The sequence below is a fragment of the Chanodichthys erythropterus genome, chromosome 8 (assembly GCF_024489055.1).
Source record: "Chanodichthys erythropterus isolate Z2021 chromosome 8, ASM2448905v1, whole genome shotgun sequence".
NCBI lineage: Eukaryota > Metazoa > Chordata > Actinopteri > Cypriniformes > Xenocyprididae > Chanodichthys > Chanodichthys erythropterus.
Window position 1 is genome coordinate 25477482 of NC_090228.1, and position 21169 is coordinate 25498650.

Sequence of the window (21169 nt, forward strand, 5' to 3'; positions counted from 1 at the left end):
TAAAAACACATAAGCTGTTAAACGGAGGGAATCTGTCTATCTCCCCACACATTTCAGCTAAATGGTTAATTTTAAATTCATTGCTGTGAACACTCCCGCGCGGCAGGTAATTAATAAAATCAACATTTAGCTTGTTTATCTTTACGAATTTGTTTCCATATCATCCACTTCAACCAAAGTCCTTACAGCCGAGTGATATACCAACGCTTTGAGAATCGATTCGTTCAGTGTTCAAAAGAACCGACTCGCATGTGAATCACTCCAGTACTTACGCTCAGAGCGCACACATGAATTACCAGAGTGACGGGAGGATGTTTGGATTATAATACACATCTTTATCCGAAGCAGAACAATACAACGGCAAAGAAAACGACGAGTGTGGATATACGAGGGGCTTTTTTTTTTTTTTTTTATTCTACAGGTCTTTTATTAATGAATATTTAATGGCTTGGAAATGGAGATAGCTTTGGTGAGTTTTGAGAAGCGGGGAGATGGAGGCAGTGATGGAGAAACCTACCAAAACCAAAACTCACTGGATCATCCACGCTTGGTCCACAACAAAGAATTATACTCGAGAAGTCCACAACAGAGCTCATGGAAAATGAACGACATGAATAACACAATGATGGGCTCCACTGAGAATACGGTGGATTATTACAGTCCCCATTTGTTTGATGAGGACATTCTGGACATGGATATGGACCACGAGAACAACGAACGGGTTCTTATTAATATCGCCGGGCTGAGGTTCGAGACCCAGTTGGGCACTCTGAACCAGTTTCCCGACACTTTACTGGGAGACCCTGACAAGAGAATAAAGTATTTCGATCCCCTCAGGAACGAGTATTTCTTTGATCGCAACAGACCGAGTTTTGACGGAATCCTTTATTTCTATCAGTCCGGCGGGAAAATCCGTCGACCTGTTAACGTGTCTATCGACGTGTTTGCCGACGAAATTCGCTTTTATCAGCTGGGAGAAGAAGCGATGGACCGTTTCCGCGAGGACGAGGGCTTTATCAAAGAAGAAGAGAAACCGTTGCCACAGAATGAGTTTCAGAAACAGGTATGGCTCATTTTTGAGTACCCTGAAAGCTCTAGTCCTGCGCGAGGCATCGCTATCGTCTCCGTCATCGTTATCACCATTTCCATCATAACTTTTTGTCTGGAAACTTTACCCGAGTTTCGCGACGAGCGAGAGCTTCCAGTGACTAGTCGCGCAATCAATGGTACTCAAGAGCGCCCGTCGCTCACCTTCACCGACCCGTTCTTCATCGTTGAAACCACCTGCGTGATTTGGTTCACCTTTGAGCTCTTTGTGCGCTTCTTTGCTTGTCCCAGTAAGTCTGAATTCTCCAAAACCATCATGAACATCATTGACATCATGTCCATCATGCCTTACTTCATCACACTGTGCACAGAGCTGGCGGAGCAGCAGGGTCAGGAGCACAACAATGGCCAGCAGGCCATGTCACTGGCCATACTGAGGGTCATTCGTTTGGTTCGGGTGTTTCGCATATTTAAGCTCTCTAGACACTCCAAGGGGCTTCAGATCTTAGGTCAGACTCTGAAAGCCAGTATGCGAGAGCTGGGCCTCTTGATCTTCTTTCTTTTCATTGGTGTCATATTGTTCTCCAGTGCTGTCTTCTTTGCTGAGGCAGATGAACCTGAGTCTCACTTCTCCAGCATCCCAGATGCCTTCTGGTGGGCGGTGGTGACCATGACAACAGTTGGGTATGGTGATATGAGACCGATTACGGTGGGGGGCAAAATTGTGGGCTCCCTCTGTGCCATTGCAGGGGTGTTGACCATTGCACTGCCGGTGCCCGTCATCGTGTCTAACTTCAACTATTTCTACCACAGAGAAACTGACCAAGATCAGGCATCTCTCAGAGACGAGCCTACTAATGTTGGCACTTCAAACCCTTGCGATGAACTTCACGGGCTGAGGAAATCATCAACCTCCAACTCAAGAGATACAGAACACAATGATGAAACAAACATGCCTGTTGAAAAGACTAACATGAAAGCTAACAGCAGAATGGATATTAAACGCTCCCTTTATACATTTTGCTTGGACGCTAGAGAAACAGATCTCTAGTTCGTCCATCACCACCCCATTGCCCGTCATTGTTTCCAACTTAAGCTATTTTTATCTCAGGGATACTGACCAGGAGCAAAGCATCTCTCAGAGAAGAGCCTGGCAGTGGCCCTTTCAGCTCATGTGATGAACTTCATGTGTTGAAGAAATCTTCAACAGATGGAGAATACAGTGAGGAATCAAACATGTTTGAGACGACTAACATGATAAACTGGATATTGGACAAACCTCTAGTCCATCCATCTCCTGCAGGCTATGTTAATGCACCCAAAGTCTGTACAATCCAAGGATCATCGCACTGCTAAAATCCTGTAAAGTTGCAGTTATTTTTTTAAAGTACATTCTAATCTGTTGATCTCTTGGGCATCAACAGCTTTTGAGTGATTTCTTATCCAGAATAGAACACAAAATAATGATGAATTAAATAAGTAAAATTTTAAGAACGTGCTGGGATGCTTTGAAATTCGATAACAGGCCTTAACTCTTTCAACCAACTCTTCTATTGTATAGTTGACTCCCAACTTAAGTGAAAAGCCAAAATAGGTTTTCTTCTTTGAAAGCATATTTAAAATAATGCATGTACATAGTTTTTTTTTGTAAAATAATTGTTTGTTCTTTAGGGTCTTGTTCATTACCACTTTTATTGTTAGTCTAAAACAGTTTATGTGAAGTTTGTGGCTATCAGTAACTTTTATCAGTAACTTATTTTTTCATTGGCGTATGAAATTTAAGAAGCACTTCGTGGGAAAGGACAGCTTTAATGTGTTTTGCCACTGGATTCACAACGATGAAGCCTTTTCGACTTTTCATTTCCCCTGAAGTTTATGTAAGACTGTGTACAGGAGAGAGAAACCACAACAAACGACTGAACCGTGATAATCCATTGAATCCAGAGGAGAACTTGAAGAAAATCCAGTGATCCGTTCTCATATAAGGTCAGTCTCCTCATTAAGTCTACACTGTCCAATTCATTTACTTTCAGTGCTTTTCTTGCGCTTGAAATGTTGTTTTTATGCACAGTTGTAACCACAGATATTGTTCATTATAATATTTTATAACATTATAATATTTCAGCATTTGTTAATTTAACCCTAATAGACCACCAAAAAACATGATTTATGTACCATGTAAAAAACGTTAATCCAAAAAATACGCATTTAAAATTTTCATTTTATTCCTTCACCTCACTGACCTCCTGTAAAGTACCTGAAATGGCATACTGTGTGATTCAAATAGCCAAACATGTTGCTATGAGGGATTTCACAATGTGAAATAAGTATTAAATTATTCTAAACACGTTTCAAATTTTACACATCCAATGCATTGCATGATCTAAAATTCTGAGAATTAGTCTGTTCATATTTATGCATGTTGAGCTGTCAGATTACAATAGACAAAATCAGAGTCAGTGAATGTGTGAGTTCACTTCCATTATTGACACCGTTTGAATCTCATGTATGCAAGTGCTTGAAGGGGGGCGAGTTGTTATTAGGTGCCAGGAACCAACCAGAAAATAAGTGTGTGTGTGTTTGTGGCAGGGCCGATCACAGACAGTGTTGTTCTATGAGGAGTGACATATCCTGTTTCACAGAGGATTAGATATGCCCGTTATAGGTTATATCACATAACCTTTGAGAAAGTGTTAGAGTGTGTGTACTGCATGCTTATTTTGGTTGCATAGATACATGAGACAGCTGCTTTTTAACAGTGGGCAATGTAGGTCAGGAGTGACAAGTATAAAGACTGATAGCAATAAAACTTAAGCACATCCAGTGATCCAAATGGCATATTGTTAATTATGTGACTGCAGGAAGATCTGGTGAACATGAGTTTACAAAGTACAACATGTTCCTGGATCAACATTTTTGTTGATCCTGGAACAACATTCCAATCAACCAATCAGATTTGAGGGACAAGTTTAGGGCCCTATTATACACACGTCGCAATGCGGCACCAGTGTTTTTTGCTAGTTTCAGCCCGACGCAGTTATCATTTTCACGTCCTCCGCCACATTGTTTAAATAGCAAATGCATTTGCGCTAGTGATGCGCGGGTCTGCTTTTTTTCCAACCCGCTGGTCCCACTTTTATGAAATTATTTGGCCCGGCCCAGCCCGCGTCGCATCACTGTATCTATTTTTACAACGCGCCCCACACCCGTGACCAATAATACTAGGCATTGTAATGTATATGAAAACAGCCTTTATTTCAGCCTGAAAGTGCTTGGAAACATCACCCTGTAAACTGGCAACAACATACGATTATGAATATGAACCATAAATCAGGTCATATTAATAACAAGATAATGATAAACATTTTCAACATTTAAAGCAGCGTTTGTATTCATCTAATAGGCTAAACAATTTTTTATTTCAGATTTGTATCGGCCAACAGTTTACAGCCTACGCTACAACCACTGAATTTTGTTTTATTTAACACACAGAAAATATGTCTTGACATTGTGGAAGTGCCCGTTTTGTGGCTCTTGTGTTTGTATATTTTTTCACTCCTGCTGCAACTATTTCTGAGAATTGGTCCCAAACATTAGATTTAGCAGCCTGACCTTTTTTTTTCTTCTTTTAATTATGTAAATTTCGACCTCAATTTCTCCCGCACCACTTTTATTTCTCCATTTTTGTTGTCGTGGCTGGTGGCGGGAGCTGCTTGGCGCGCCGCTTTCGTGACGTGTCATGTGACGCTAAAGGTTTGGGGACATCACGCAAGTTACGTTTCTACGGCCTTCGTATTGTAACCTTATCAAAGAACCTAATAAATTAAGAAAATAGATATTCCCAAATATTTAATATAGGCTATAGGGAATTGCACGCAACATACATGGATTTATTTTTTTAATTATTTTTTTTTAGGACCCGCCCCAACCCGTCCCGCAAATAAAGTGACAATTTCTTTCCCCGCCCCAACCCGACCCGCAGGTTATGAGACGACCCGCGCATCACTAATTTGCGCCCATTTGTGCGCCCGTGGGCGTGCTGGTCTGAAAATGAGGTGTCTTCAGGCGCGTTGTTGGCGTGTTGCTATTTTGAGGCAACTGAAATAGACTGCGCCATTGACCAACTGAAACCTGGAGACTGTCCTCCTCAAAAAAACAACCCTATAGGTCATTTCTTTCAAGCACCTTATTATAACCTATATTTACATTTTAAAGTCATGCACCCTCTAGCTGGCATTAAAATAATGACAGTGTCGTGTTATGTCTGTCGTCATGAAATGACGTATGACCGTCGTTACCAGTCAAAATGTGTATTCATTTAAATGCAATTTGTGGACTTTTTACACTGTCCCTTACCCACCATTTGTCCTTTTTCCATTTAGCAAAACACATTGTTTTATTAAGGACTACACCTACCCCAACCCTAAACCTACCCTTTTATAGTGCATATACACTTTATGAGCACATGCATTCCCTGGGATCGAACCCACGATCGCATGATCGCATATTGTTGTATAAAACATGTGCGAAACACGAAATATGATGTAGATAAAAAGGTACAATGCATTAAAATGAAAGTGTCCTGTTGTCGATAGGGGTGCAACTTTGGTAAACGCTCCTAAGGTTTGTATTTCAGGGAAGTGACAAATTACCTAAATGGGCGTATTGGTTGGAGGACATGTTGAAAACATGGTCTAAAGTCAATGACGCAATATATATATATTTTTTGTTATATAAAGAGCGCGTTAGTGATATGCGCCTATAAGCGGATGCCCCCTCAGCTTATTACACACACAGGGCACACAAACATACCAAATATTGAAAATAAAAGGATTACAATGTAAAAGATTATTATTGTGTGCATAAAGATAAAAGTGCTTTGGTGGAATCCGGCTTTTCTCGTAGATGGTCTGCTCACGTGCTTTAACCTCGTGCATGAGCAGATCCGTTTCCTCACTAGAGAAGCGTTCAGTTTTTCTGCTTGCAAATTCCTCCATGTAAATAGCCAATCTGCCATGGCGCGAGCGCAACTGTCTTTTAAAGGGAATGGGAGACTCTTATTGGGTTTATTGCCCAAAACACACCCATTACTCATTAAAAGAATAGGGACAACCCTTTTAGACCATGCGCCAGGCACGCCAACCATTTTTCCCCTCGTTAAACTAAAAAAGTGGATTCGGACACGCTCTAAGTGTACTTGCGCCGTGCACTTTAGACCATGCGCTTAGATTGTTAAAATAGGGCCCTTAGAGTTTACAGTATGTCAAGTTTAGGCTTAAAACCAGGGTTAGGTCATCATTTCCCTCTGATTTTAGGAGTAAGTTATGGGTAGGGTTAGGTTTAAGGGTAGGGATAGGGTTAAAGGGTTAGTTCACCCAAAAATGAAAGTACTCACCCTTGTGTCATTCCAAAGATCTTCGTTGCAATGATGTTGCTGCCTATGTGTGGTCCGGATAACTCTTGGATTTCATCAAAAATATCTTGATTTGTGTTCCGAAGATGAACGAAGGTCTTACGGGTTTGGAATGACATTAGGGTGACTAATTAATGACAGAAATTTCATTTTTGGGTGAACTAACCCTTTAAGACTAAATTTTTAGACAGAACTGATGTTCAAGGATCAACCAAATAAGTTGATCCAGGAACATGTCTCAGCAAAATCACGATGACCTGGATGGTCTTCATATGCACTCTGAGCTGACCTCTTCAGACAATAGTGTTTTTGTTAATTACACAGTAAAATGTTAAAGTTGGTGCAGTTGATGCTCCCTTTAGAGCCCTTTTTAGATCCCTTGGCTACAGCTTCATTTACTCTTCCATCAACTTCCATCAAATTTTACAGGAAAGACAACTGCAAAGTGACTCTTAATAATAATTTGTTGGTGTGTTTAATGTGATAAGTCACATTTCGTTTTTTTTAAGAAACGTTTTTGCAGTGTAGCACAGTTTCTCAGCCGTGTTCCAGCAGGTGACAAACCACCAAAAAAACAAAAAAACAAAATAGATGCAGATCAATCACTTCAACAGGTGATTGCTGGAATATTTGCAAATATCATCATGAGGAATTAAAACACTTTCATTGATCAATAGACTGATGTAGATGAGTGTTAAAAGAGATGTGGTGACTAGACATAAATGATTAAGAGCAATATTCTTTAAGCTCTTGAAAGTGCGTCATGACTGTAAACTTGCCACTACAGTCTGTTTGTTAATGTGCACAAGCTAGTCATGTTACATTTGGTTGAAGAGGAGGGTCTGAGCTCATCATCAGCATTCACTGGAGATGTGATGAGCTCAGACCCTTCTTTTCAACCACATATAACTAACATGATGGTTAGGCTGTGAATGGGGACAAATTTGACAAGGTCCAATAGTTACGGAGGCTTTCAAAGCAAGATTCACTGCACTACAGTAGTACAAAAACAGCACAAACCATTGACATTATAGAGAGATGAATAACATATTAGGTCTTAAAGGGATAGTTCACCCAAAAATGAATCTTCATTTACTCACCCTCAAGTTGTTTCAAACCTGTATGAATTTCTTTCTTTTGTTAAACACTAAAGAATATATTTTGAAGAATGTCGGTAACCAAACAGTTGATGGATCCTATTGACTTCCATAGTATTTTGTTTTTCCATTGTTTCCAGTAGTTGTGCTTGTGAATTGCTTGTCTTTATTGAATCAGTTGTCTGTATTTATCACAGCATGCTTGCTTCATTTGCAATCAAATGGCAATTTTGTTACTCTGAATCTACCCTGTCACTGTACACCGACAGAGGAGCTTTTGTCAGTGTGATCTGGCTGTAGGTGAACATCTGGCAGGAGTTAAAGGCATTGTGCTCAAATCAAAGAAAATGCGAAAGTAAATAACGTGTTATAACAATGTGCAATTCACTGTAGGATTGTAAGATTAAGTTGAAAATATTAGTAGAGCATCAGTAGAATGTATTTAACACAACTATCAATCTTTAATTGATTAATATTAACTAGATTTGTACACTTTCTGAGGCAAACATGGGTGGTGTTTGCATGTGCAAAACTCACTGACATGATGCCAGTGAATGGTTTTAAGAGCATTGCTAAAGTGTTCTTAGTGTTTTTTTATGCAATTGCTACAGTGTTATGTGGTTAATAATTAGTTTAGCTTTGAAGCATTTTAAGGCATTCTATTTACTTAAAGGTTTAGTTCACTCCAAAATGAAAATTCTGTCTTTAATTACTCACCCTCATGTCGTCCCACACCCGTAAGACCTTTGTTCATCTTTGGAACACAAATTAATATATTTTTGATAAAATCCGACAGCAAGATAATTAACACTTTCAGATGCCCAGAAAGCTACTAAAGACATATTTAAAGCAGTTCATGTGACTACAGTGGTTCAACCTTAATATTATAAAGCGACGAGAATATTTTTTGTGGCCCAAAATAATGACTTTTCAACAATATCAAGTGATGGCTGTATTCAAAACACTGCTTCATGAAGCTTCAAAGCTTTACAAATCTTTTGTTTCGAATCAGTGGTTCAGCTCGCATATCAAACTACCAAAGTCATGTGAACCGTTGAAATTTCGAAACATTTATGATGTAATGAAGCCTCGTTTACTGAAATCACGTGGCTTTGGCGCTCCAAACCACTGATTCGAAACAAAAGATTCGTAAAGCTTGTTTTGAGATCGCCCATCACTAGATGTTGTTGAATAATTCGTTATTTTGAATAACTTTTGCGCACAAAAAGTATTTTCGTCACTTTATAATATTAAGGTTGTACAACTGTAGTCACATGAACTGTTTTAAATATGTTTTTAGTAGCTTTCTAGCAGTTTAAAAGGAAATTAAATTGCTGTCAATGGAGGCCTCACTGAGCCGTCGGATTTTATCAAAAATATCTTCATTTGTGTTCCGAAGATGAACGAAGGTCTTATGGGTGTGGAATGACATGAGGGTGAGTAATTAGGGACATAATTTTCAAGTATAAATTGTCTTCAACTTAATGTTGAAATATTTAAGGATGGAAAATTGTAACCCTGGCTCACAAAGGGTTACAGTTTGTTGGTGTGAAATCAGCATAAATATGGTCTAAGTCATTTTCACAGTCAAACATCTGTGTGTTAATGGATTGGATCTCAGTATGTTTTATTTTTCTCATAGTCTCTTCAGTCAAATGCATCATTATTGCAGATAAAGTGTGGTTTCAGCACCACAGACAGCTCCATATATTCTAGCATAGCTTGTAAAAGTGCACAAATCATTTGCAAGCCATTTAATAAAAGAAACCTTTTGAGTGGTGGACAGTCGTCATATAACAGATGAAAATAGCATTAGACAGGCTTTATCGAAGACTTAACCTATAGCCACTCTCATTCAAATCAGTAGTTCAACTGATTTGTCCAGGTGAAACACTCTTTATGATCCACAGTACTGTATGTAGCAGTAGATAATCATGCAGCTTTGTGATTTAGGTTCAATTAACTATAGGTCTTTTATGGACTAATGCTGATTTAACTGAAAGTAGTTTTTGATTTGTCCCTCAGTTATAATAATGCACTTACAATAGAATGAAATAAAATAACTAATATAATTAAATGAAATACATCTACTCACCTTCATGTCACTTCAAACCTGTATGGCTTTTTTTTTTTCTCAGTTGAACACAAAATGAGAAATTTAGAAGAATGTCCATGCTGCTCTTTTCCATACAATGGAAGTGAATGGTGACTATGACTGTCAAGCAAGATTTTCAGTGAATAATAAAAATGTAGTATGTTCCTCACACACAATTATAGTATGACTTCAGAAGTCTTTGATTATAAGCATCTGCTTTTGTGTTCCACAGAAATTAAAAAGTCGTAAGGGTTTGGAACGACATTAGGGCGAGTGAACGATCACAGAATTTTTGGCTGAAATGTAATTTTAAAATGTGTTTCATGAGTTTCATCCACCCTCCACATTTTTAAAATAATTTTTATTTTATCAATTTTTTTTTTACTGAGGAACAAGTTGAAATTACGCCACAAATACTGTGAATAGAGCTCAACTTTTATTGAACCTAGAACACCATTTTAATCTTCCAAAGTATAGCAAATGTTTGACTTGCAAAAGTACAATGTGACTCCATTTTAAGGAATGCAGCAAAAACTCTTTTATTAGATAGAATTGACAAGCAGCATGATTCTCACCTCCCTCTCGTGTTAGTATTTTCAGAGGAAGTGTCACATGCAGTGAAGCTGGCAGGATAAATCAGGTTCAATCTGGCAGAAGTGCGCTGCTAAACTACAGCCTACATCAGCCTACTAAACACTGTGAGGATTGTTAAAAGCTGTTCTAGAGTTACTGGTAAATCAGTAACCAATTTGACTTGTGAATCCTGAAAAGACAGACATTTAATCTAGGCCATTAAAAATTCATGTCCTTTTGTAGACACAACATACATGGTCATGTCAAGTATGACTCAGATGGGAACAGATCTAAGATCTAATCATAATTTAGTCATATATTTTAGTTTTTCATTTCAGACCTCACCAACCCTTAGAAATAAAACTTTTTTTTTTAATTAATTAATTTATTTTTGTGAGTTTGAGACCACTATGCAAATGCCTTATTCTGATATGAAATTAGACACGTAGGCCTATCCATCAGAGCAGATTATAAGCATATTTGGGGTTGTTTAAAGGGGTTAGTTCACCCAAAAATGAAATTTCTGTCATTAAGTACTCATCCTCACATCGTTCCAAACCTGTAAGACTTTTGTTCATCCCCAGAACACAAATTAAGATATTTTTGATGAGATTTTTGTCCTCCATAGAAAGCAACGTAATTACCGTCATTCAAGGTCCAGAAAGGTATTAAAGACATAGTTAAAATATTCCATGTGATTACAGTGGTTCAACCTTAATGTTATGAAGCAACGAGAATACTTTTTGTGCAAAACCACAACTTCTCTTGCCTGTCAGTCTCCTACACAGATCGTGCAGTGCAGAGCTTCCATATTTACGTCCAAATGCCGTCTCAGTATTGGCCAGCTCCTGCGTCGGCATCACATGCATGTGTCAAGCTGCTCACGTGAACAGCATCGGCCAATAATGAGCCGGCATTTGGACGTAAACACGGAAGCTCTGCACTGCGGCAACTGCACAGGAGACTGACAGGCAAGAGAAGAGATTGTTGAATAAAGTTGTTATTTTTGTTTTGTTTTTGCACACAAAAAGTATTCTCGTCATTTCATAACATTACAGAAACACTCCACTTTTTTTGAAAATAGGCTCATTTTCCAACTCCCCTAGAGTTAAACAGTTGAGTCTTACCGTTTTCGAATCCATTCAGCCGATCTCCGGTTCTGGCGGTACCACTTTTAGCATAGCTTAGCATAGTTCATTGAATCTGATTAGACCGTTAGCATATTGCTTAAAAATGACCAAAGAGTTTTGATATTTTCCTGTTTAAAACTTGACTCTTCTGTAGTTAAATCATGTACTAAGACCGGCAGAAAATGAAAAGTTGCGATTTTTTGTAATATCATTGCGCCTGCTGCACCCATGGTAAGGCAGCAATGTTTCTTGATTATTACGCAGGAATGAGAGTATAGTTCCTAGCCATATCGGCCTAGAAAATCGCAACTTTTCATTTTCTGTCAGTCTTAGTACACGATGTAACTACAGAAGAGTCAAGTTTTAAATAGGAAAAATACCAAAACTCTTTGGTTATTTTTTTTTTGAGCGAGATGCTAACAGTCTAATCAGATTCAATGAACTATGCTAAGCTATGCTAAAAGTGGTACCGCAAGACCCGAAGATCGGCTGAATGGATTCGAAAATGGTAAAACTCAACTCTAGGGGAGTTGGAAAATGAGCATTGAGTGTTCATGAGTGTTCATTTAAGGTTGAACCACTATAGTGAGGTTCACTATTTTAACTTTGTCTTTACTACTTCTCTGGACCTTGAATGATGGTGGTTACATTGATTTCTATGGGGGATAAAAAAAAAACCTATTGGATTTCATCAAAAAATCTTAATTTGTGTTCTGAAGATGAACGAAGGTCTTACGGGTTTGGAACGAAACAAGGGTAACTAATCAATGACAGAAATTTCATTTTTGGGTGCCTTTTAAGTCTGGCTCATACAGCGATCGAGTTTATGGAGTTATTAAAGTGAGCAGGTGGGGGTCATGATATTTCTGTCTTATTTTCAGCAAAAAGCACTTCAATTTATTTAGTTTTTATATGGGGTTGTTCTTGTTTGCTTGTAAGGTCTGGCAACACGAATGAGTCAGCATTTTTGCGTAGCATTTTTTTAAATGCAGTTGTCACTAGCTTTTTTGGGAGTCACTTCGGTTGGAGAATGCGGTTCTCACTAGGGCTGCCTCCTAATAGTCTCAGCCTCTGATGTCATGCCCACAAACCATTGGCTGAACGTCTGATGCATATGGTACATTTATCTGGAAACACTTCAGAAGTTTTGAAGTCATCTTCTGGTTGTTTGAATTCTACAGGAATTCAAATTCCCCTTTTTTGTAACAATTCTTCCAGTTAAAAAGTTTGTTGGTGCCAAGATCTGTCGTTTGAGCACTGTGCTGATTTGCTGTAGTTAAAATTAGGAGATAAAATATAAAAGCAATAGAGCTCCATTGTTGTAGTAAACTTGCACAACGTTCTTGGATTAATAATTTTTTAGATGCATGCCGATCTATTATTGTAGGGACATCGACTTTACATTTTCATGCCCCTAAACATGACGCGGAACAAAACGAACTGCGATTGGTTGCATTACATGTCAGTCAAACGGCCTCTGGGCGGTCCTCGGCCAATGAAAGCTGCGATAGAGTCCAGACCTTCTGCCGTCAGTCTGAAGGTCCGGCTACGCAAGACTAGCCCCCTAATAGTTGACTAACTGTTATTCGACTAGAGGCTTAGTCAACCAATATTTTGGTCAGTTAGTCAATATTAGTCGGTCAGTTGCAGAAAAAAAAAAAAAAAAACTCCACAGAAAGTGGCGAACTGAGGGACAGATCATTAACGACTGGTCCTTGTGTTAATTACAGTACAGTATGTTGGCCAGGAAATTCAAACGTTCGCCTATCATCCAAATATGGCTTATCATTTGAAACATGCAAGTAGAAGCAACTTTACATGCCTGCTTGCTCTAACATTAACCTACATAAATGTGTGCTATTATATATATATATATCCAAGTGTTTGTGCGAATGTGAAAGGCAGCTAAAGTAAAACGCTCTTTACTGCACAACATGGAGGCACCAGCGCGATCACTTGTAATTTTTCAGCTTAAAATACTCATACAGATATTTATGTCATACAGATAAGAGTAATACATAATTCCGAGGGTCTTTTAGTTTTATTTGTGTACACTCAAATTAACAACAAAACTTTCTGCTTTTGTAAAATATAGAAAACAAACAGGATTCACTTTCTGCCGTTCAGTCACATAAATGAACTGAAACTCAGCATACAAGCTACTATATGCTATATACTAATATATATATATATATACATATTAGTGGTGGGCATAGATTATTTTTTTTTAATCTAGATTAATCTCACTGTAATCTTGGAATTAATCTAGATTAATCTAGATTAAAATGACTCATTTGAATTCTGCCGAAGACATTCAGAATATGTGAGCTACCAAAATAATGACTAAAAGCAATCCGCCATTTTGTCCGACAAAGCAGTCAGGAGTTAGAAGATTAACCTCGGTGGAGTTAAACTTAAAAAACTGTGTATATTTACATCTTTCCGCGTTTGAAACAACATTGATTCTCATGTTCATTGATGTTTATTTGATGCTATAAATGGACGAGTAGTAAGAGATGATCGGTTTACGAGCCTCTTGAGCTGAGGCGCTACAGCAATCTGTCACAACCATGGTAACGACACATTAAAGAGCAACAAAACAGTTTTTATTGTTTGAATTTCTTAAAAACTACACAGTTTTAAAGCTGGGACTTTGTTTAATATCATACTGTAAGTAACCTGCTCTGTCTTGTGTGGTAATGTGTTGTCGGACAAAGCAACAGTAACTAAGGGGGGCGGGTCTTTGCGAAGGGTCAATTCGGCTAGGTATACATCCTCGCTAAAATATCAAGGTGAAAGTCATCATAGCTTGCGTAGTATAGACCCAGCTCCCAACCCAACTTTGAGAATAGATTAACGGCGATATTTTTTTTAATCGCCCGATTTTATCGCAGCACGTTAACGCCGATAATGGCCCACCAATAATACATATAGAAAGTTTGAAACGTCTACTTTTAAACGAACAAATTTGAATCAAAAGCATATAGGCCTCTCTGATTATGTAATCATATCCATATCAAAGGTGCTTTTTTACTCCATAGGCGCATTACTGCAGACACCGCAGACACTGACTCAGAAATCACTAGTTTATTAATAAACAATTAAAATGTTATTTCATAATAAACTTATGTAAACTTGCTATTTTTTCAGACACATTCATAATCATTATTTTTGCCAGTGTGTGTTTGAGCACGAGGCATATATTCCGCCCCCAGTGTATTTAAGTACTTAAATGAATATAAACATGCAATTGGTCGACTAGTGGCTTAAATAAATGACTACTAGTCGACTAGAAAAATCTTTATTTGGGGGCAGACAACCGAAAGTGTTGAATTGACAACCGAATTTAGTGTGTACGTGGCCTAAAAGTGCATGAAAGCACCATTACAAAGTCTCATAAAAGTGGTCCAAGTCATTTGATAGCTTTTTAATAGACAGTCAAGAAAAGGAAAAGTAGGTGAAGTCAACCGCTGGATAGTGTTCATAATCAATACATTTTGACACTATAACTATGTGTTTAAAATATTACTGTAATTTTAAAAATGGTTATGTTTACTTGTTGCAATTAAAACCATCAATAATTTAATAAATTACACATTGTTTTTTTTATATATACTTTTTTTATCATGTGTGGTTGCATTTAGAGTAGAAGCCACTGGTTAGTTGTGTTGTTGTTAGGATGTGTGTTAGAGTTGACTTGCTTATCCTGATGTGACTGTGTTATCTTGTCTTTGTAATATAAAAAGGCTTGAAGCAAGAGAACCGTTTCGGGTCTCTTATATAAGCAGCCCTTCCTCTCTGACCGCCTCTCACAGAGCGTAAATGGCCTTTCAATTAGACAAGAAAAAGAACGTTTTAAAAGGAAGAAAGAGATGTGTAAGGAAACAGATTTAACCTCATGATCTGAGTGGAAGTGGATTAAAATATATCACTTTAAAAAATATATTCTTTGACATTTCCCTGTCACTTTATTATGTTCCTCTATGTTCCATTTCTATGTTTGCTTTTTAAAGTCGGCAGTAATCACTGTTTTCAACACATTTTACTTTTGAATTTGAATGTATTTCCGAGTAAAACAAGAAATTTGATGAATGCAAAAAGTGTAAATTTAATATCATACTTTGTGTTTTTGTTTATTTTATTGTGCTCTAATGTTGTTTTTGTCACACTGTAAAAATACACTATCTACTCAATAAAATTGTGGCAACAGATTACAAACAATACTATTAATTAAATTCAACATAAAAGAATTGAGTTAATCAAACTAATTTCTTAAAAGTTAACCATATAAAATGTGTAAAATGAGCAAACACCATTACAAAAACCACAAACTGACATAAAAAGCAAAGAGTGAAACTGGCCAACTATGAAACACTGATCACCATAATGGTGACCAATCATTTTCAATAAAATCAACATCAACATCTTAACCTCTGTTAATTCTTATGTTTCTCTTTTCTTCAGTGATTATGCTTGTTATCATCAGGTTTCTTCATTGTTGGCAATAAAAAAAGAGTGACATCTGCCTATTATTCAGGTGTTTTTGTTTAAATTTTACTCCTTTTTAATGATTGACATTTAAGGAATTAATTTGATTAATTGTAACTCAAATCTATTTGTTGAATTTAATTAATAATATTGCTTGTAATCTGTTTTTTTTTTTTTTTTTTTTTTTTTTTAATTTTATGGAGTAGATAGAGCATATTACTTTATACAGTGCATTTTAGAGCTTGAAGTGTCCAGAATATATATATTTTTTTTTTAGTTTGCTTGTTAAGAAATATGAATTCAGAAATGCCTTGCAATCAAAAATGGCTTGTTTTGCTTTTAAGAGATTATATGAGCAGCATGAAACAGCTTGTGAGAGTGAGACTTTAGATGAACTGTTGGGCTGGCTGTTTTATGGCTTCGCATTATGTTTCTTCTGGATTACATGAATGAATGTGTCAGTTTATGACAAAACTAGAGTCAGTGCATTTTTGTAGGGCAACCCATACATTAGCATCACTCTGTTTCCCCTAACAGAAACCCAGTAGGATTTTTCCATTGGCTTTAGGATTATTGCAGAAAATAAGCTCTGTGTCCAACAAAAGTTTATGATTCTTACACATTTTGTTCATCATGATATTCTTCACAAATGAAAATGACTTTTTTGTGAATTTTGAAGCTTAATATAAGAAGTAAAAACCTAAACACAGGCTAGAAACAAACTACACCATTGTCACATGACTTCAACGTCACCATCATTGAGCTTCCAATTACTCTTTCAGTCTTTATTTAAAGAAGAAAATCCTTAAAATGCTGAGTTATAATAGTTTGTAAAAGTGAACTAGCAAGTAGATGAGTTTGGGCTGATGACGTTTAATGTCCTCGACAACCTCCGTAGTCCCATTTAGCCACTTGTTAGCATTGTTAACAGTTTGCATACTTAGAAACATAAGTATTCTCCTGTGTTTGCTTAGGTTTATAAGTGATTTACTTTGCAAATCTTCTGGTATTTTGCTGGTTACTCAACATGGGAAAATTGCTGTTGAGTATTTTTAAAAATCGAGCACTCAAATTGAATCGAGGAATCGTGACAGCCCATTTGAGGTAATCTATATTTGAAGGCCACCCATATTGACAGGATAATTTCCCTGATATTTCTGCTTTAATCGTGACAATGCTGCTTGTTTTCATAATTTTTACTAACAGAAACAATAGTTATTGAGGGGAAAAATGATCTACATCTGTATCTTGATTTTTTTTTTTTTTTATCTCTGACAACAACAAAACAATGGGATTACAGTTCAGTGCTACTGATGATTTTGAATGTTAATCTCTTTTTTGTATAGATTTTTTTTTTTCACATCAGTTGAACATGGTCGCCTGAATCAGATTAATAAGGTCAAAGGTCAGGGCTGTGAACTCTGAAGATGGCAGGTGATATATTCATTTAGTTGATGATTTTATCCAAAGTTGCTTGAAGTGTATTTAAGGTTTACAGTTATAAGACTTTTCTTTCACTGCTGCGTAACATTTGCATCTTTGATTGTGGATCATCAAAAAATCCTAGACAAAGACACGTATTGTGTGTGTACTGTGTATGCTGCTATTATAATAAAATCAATTTTAAGATGTAATTTGCAAATATGAGACATAAAGTGTAATTTCCAATATTTTTCCCCCTAGTAGTCGAGATTCATCCCAGTAATTTGAATCTTTTGAATCCATTTACTAAAGAAAAAATTCATTCATTGATTAATTTATTCAGTTACTCTTACTGTAGGTTACACCATTATTTGCCAGTAGGGGGAAACAAGTGTGTGTTTTTTATGAGTGAGTCATCTTTATACATGCATTCGCAAACTTTCTCAAACCATATCCTGATAGCTATATTGGAAGTGTAACAGAGGCCAGCTAGTGATAGCCATGCAGGTAAACCTTACTCCCCTGATCTTAAGAGGCGCACTAGCGACTGATGCTAGAGGCTGCAGTCTTTAGCGTCTTTGTTAGAGCGCCCACCTCCCATGCTTGAGACGATGGTTTGAGTCCCGCTCGAAGTGGTGTGAATAGGACTGGAGAGGTTACATTGGTGCCGTGACCCGGGTGGGTGAGAGGTTTAGGGGGTGAGTGTAATGGAGGCCAGCTAGTGAGAGCTGTGCAGGTAAACCTCACTCCCATTATCTCAAGAGGTGCACTAGCGACTGATGTGTACCTCTTGTTAGTCCGCCCGCCTCCCATGCCAGAGACGCCGGTTTGAATCCCGCTCAGAGTTGTAGTGTATGATACTGGAGTTATTTTGCAATCTAACCGCAGAGTATACTTTCTGCACCCTCCAATTTTCATTCCATTGATTCATATGCATGGGAATGCAGGAGACAGGAAGCTCTTTTTTTTTCCTTCGTTTTTTTTTTTTTTTTAAGATCAAGTTTGGTGCAAATTCATATCACATGAAGATGTGTGGCCAGTAGAAGACTGATACGTCACGTGTGAACCTCTTAAATTCTGTAAATTTATGGTTTGCATTCTTTTAAGTAGATTGCATACTTTTACATTTGGGATGATTATACAGTATGTTGAATTATGTTTCTTTATGAAAAATACTGCAGAGTGTAAACTCATATTATAACATTGCAGTGTCTGTCTATAGAAACTTTGCGTGTGACTTTTAGAAATTTTAATGTGACTGTTGTTTATTAGTTTCCTTAAAGGTGCATTCAGTAGTTATTTTGCTAGAGTTAACATGTTCTTGTGCACTTTAAGTCTGGTTTTAAACTCTGCACTCCCATCTATCAACGTGGTTCAGCATGATCATCTCTAAGTTTTATGTAAATTACATTGATACAAGTGAGTTTCAGTGAGTAGCTACACAATAATTAATTCTCTTTCCTGTCCAACAAAAAAGGAGCAACTTGTACATCATTACTCAGGATTTTCTCCATATCAAATCTTTTTACTTTGTCAAGTCACCAATTTTTATATGGGTCGTTGACGAATAAGGTTTTTAAAAGTGTAAAAAAAACACAATGGCGATATAATTATTAATTTTGAAGTTTTATTAAGAGTTAACAATGAGATTATGTGGTTTTTATAATCAATTAACGCTGCTTTTGTCATTTTTTACAAGATGAACAAAATTTTTCACCAAAAAAAGTCATTCTGTTTAACCAAAATTTCGGTTTTACCAAATGACACTTTTGGTTATACCGAATGACGATATTTTCAAACAATGCTAATTAGCTTGTTAGCTAGCTAGCAAAAGGACAATCAAAAAATTGATATTTAGTACAAGTTTTTAAAATATTACAACATTTTCCATGTTTTTAGCGGTTGTAGCGAATGACATGATGTTTCAGGACGTGTATGAGCAAATGAAAACATGAATTTTTCAAATAGTTAAAAGAGAGTTAGTTACTTTGCTTCATGATCTTGTGATCCTTTGCAGGTGTCTGATTGATGTTCTGATGTCTGATGATTGTTCTGGACATTTTTTCCTCATAACAAAGCAACAACTTCTACACATAATTTTAAAATCGTATATATATATATATATATATATATATATATTATGTTATAAAGTCATGCCAGAATAAAAAAATATATACATTTATTATAATATGATACATTTAGATATTTTAATCACATATGAAATGGCTGTATTGGCCTTTAGACAGTTAAACCGAATGACCTTTTGACACTTCAAAATCTTTAAAATACGTTTATATGTAGCAAAATATAATTAAAACCTTTTGGATTTAATAAAAGAGATCTAGTTGTACAACCTTAAATACTTTGGATGTCTTATCTTTGTTTTTTATTATTATTAAGGCCTCTGGACAAAAAAAAAATCACCCGTCACGTCATTGACCCATACAGTGTTTTATACAATACAGATTGTTTCAAAGCAGCTTCACAGGAATAAACAGGAAAATAACAATCAGTGATGCAAACTTTATAAAGTATGATACAAATTCAAATTCTACTGTAAAACAGCTCTACAATTCAGCTCAAGTCAGTTCAGCGTTTAATCAGTGTATGAGAGTGGTCTATGCATTCGTGTATGCCATATCAGTGTTTAAACTTGTTTTTTGTCTTTGTGTTTTTCCATTGTCTCGGTTGGTAAAGCAAGATGAAAAGTCTCTATATAGTCCTTTGTCTATATGCACTCCCTCAATGTAAACAATGATATACATCTGATTCCACGAGACAAAGGGAAGCTCGTGAGGCACAGGCATGAATATTTGAAGTGGAACACAGCCTAAGTCGACCAAGCAGAAATTATTATTCATTAAAATTTGTGTCTACAAATCTCAAGAGACTTCACAACAACAAAGGACATAGTAAAAGGACACAAATTATGGCCTAAATAAAGCAGGAATTTAATATGAAAGTTCTTAAAGGTGCCCTAGAATTAAATATTGAATTTATATTGGCATAGTTGAATAACAAGAGTTCAGTACATGGAAAAGACATACACTGAGTTTCAAACTCCATTGTTTCCTCCTTCTTATATAAATCTCATTTGTTTAAAAGACCTCCGAAGAACAGGCGAATCTCAACATAACATCGACTGTTACGTAACAGTCGGGGTGTACGCCCCCAATATTTGCATATGCCAGCCCATGATCAAACCATGATCATAGATAAGGGCAGAACGTCTGGATGTGCACAGCTGAATCATCAGACTAGGTAAGCAAGCAAGAACAACAGCGAAAAATGGCAGATGGAGCAATAATAACTGACATGATCCATGATATTATGATATTTTTAGTGATATTTGTGAATTGTCTTTCTAAATGTTTCGTTAGCATGTTGCTAATGTACTGTTAAATGTGGTTAAAGTTACCATCGTTTCTTACTGTATTCACGGAGACAAGAGCCGTCATTATTTTAATTTTTTAAACACTTGCAGTCTGTATAATTCATAAACACAACTTAATTCTTTATAAATCTCCCCAACAGTGTGTAATGTTAGCTTTAGCCACAGAGCAAAGCCTCAAACTCGTTCAGAATCAAATGTAAACATCCAAATAAATACTATACTCACATGATCCGATGTATGCAAGCAGCATGCATGACGAACACTTTGTAAAGATCCATTTTGAGGGTTATATTAGCTGTGTGAACTGTGTTTATGCTGTTCAAGGCAAGCGCAAGCTCCGGGGGAGGGGGAGCACGAGAATTAAAGGGGCCGCAACCTACATATCGGTGCATAGTTAATGATGCCCCAAAATAGGCAGTTAAAAAAATGAATTAAAAAAAATCTATGGGGTATTTTGAGCTGAAACTTCACAGACACATTCAGGGGACACCTTAGACTTATATTACATCT

General features: G+C 36.8%; 1 protein-coding gene across 1 annotated transcript in view; it reads left to right on the forward strand.

Annotated features, from left to right (window-relative positions):
- Window positions 1-469: 469 nt before the first annotated feature.
- Window positions 470-21169, forward strand: part of LOC137024639 (potassium voltage-gated channel subfamily A member 5) — a 43040-nt gene continuing 22340 nt past the window's right edge. Inside the window, exon 1 of the mRNA XM_067392415.1 lies at window positions 470-3033. Within this exon, the coding sequence (XP_067248516.1) occupies window positions 602-2098 (1497 nt within the window). The 5' untranslated portion in view covers window positions 470-601 and the 3' untranslated portion in view covers window positions 2099-3033. The remainder of the gene's footprint in view (window positions 3034-21169) is intronic.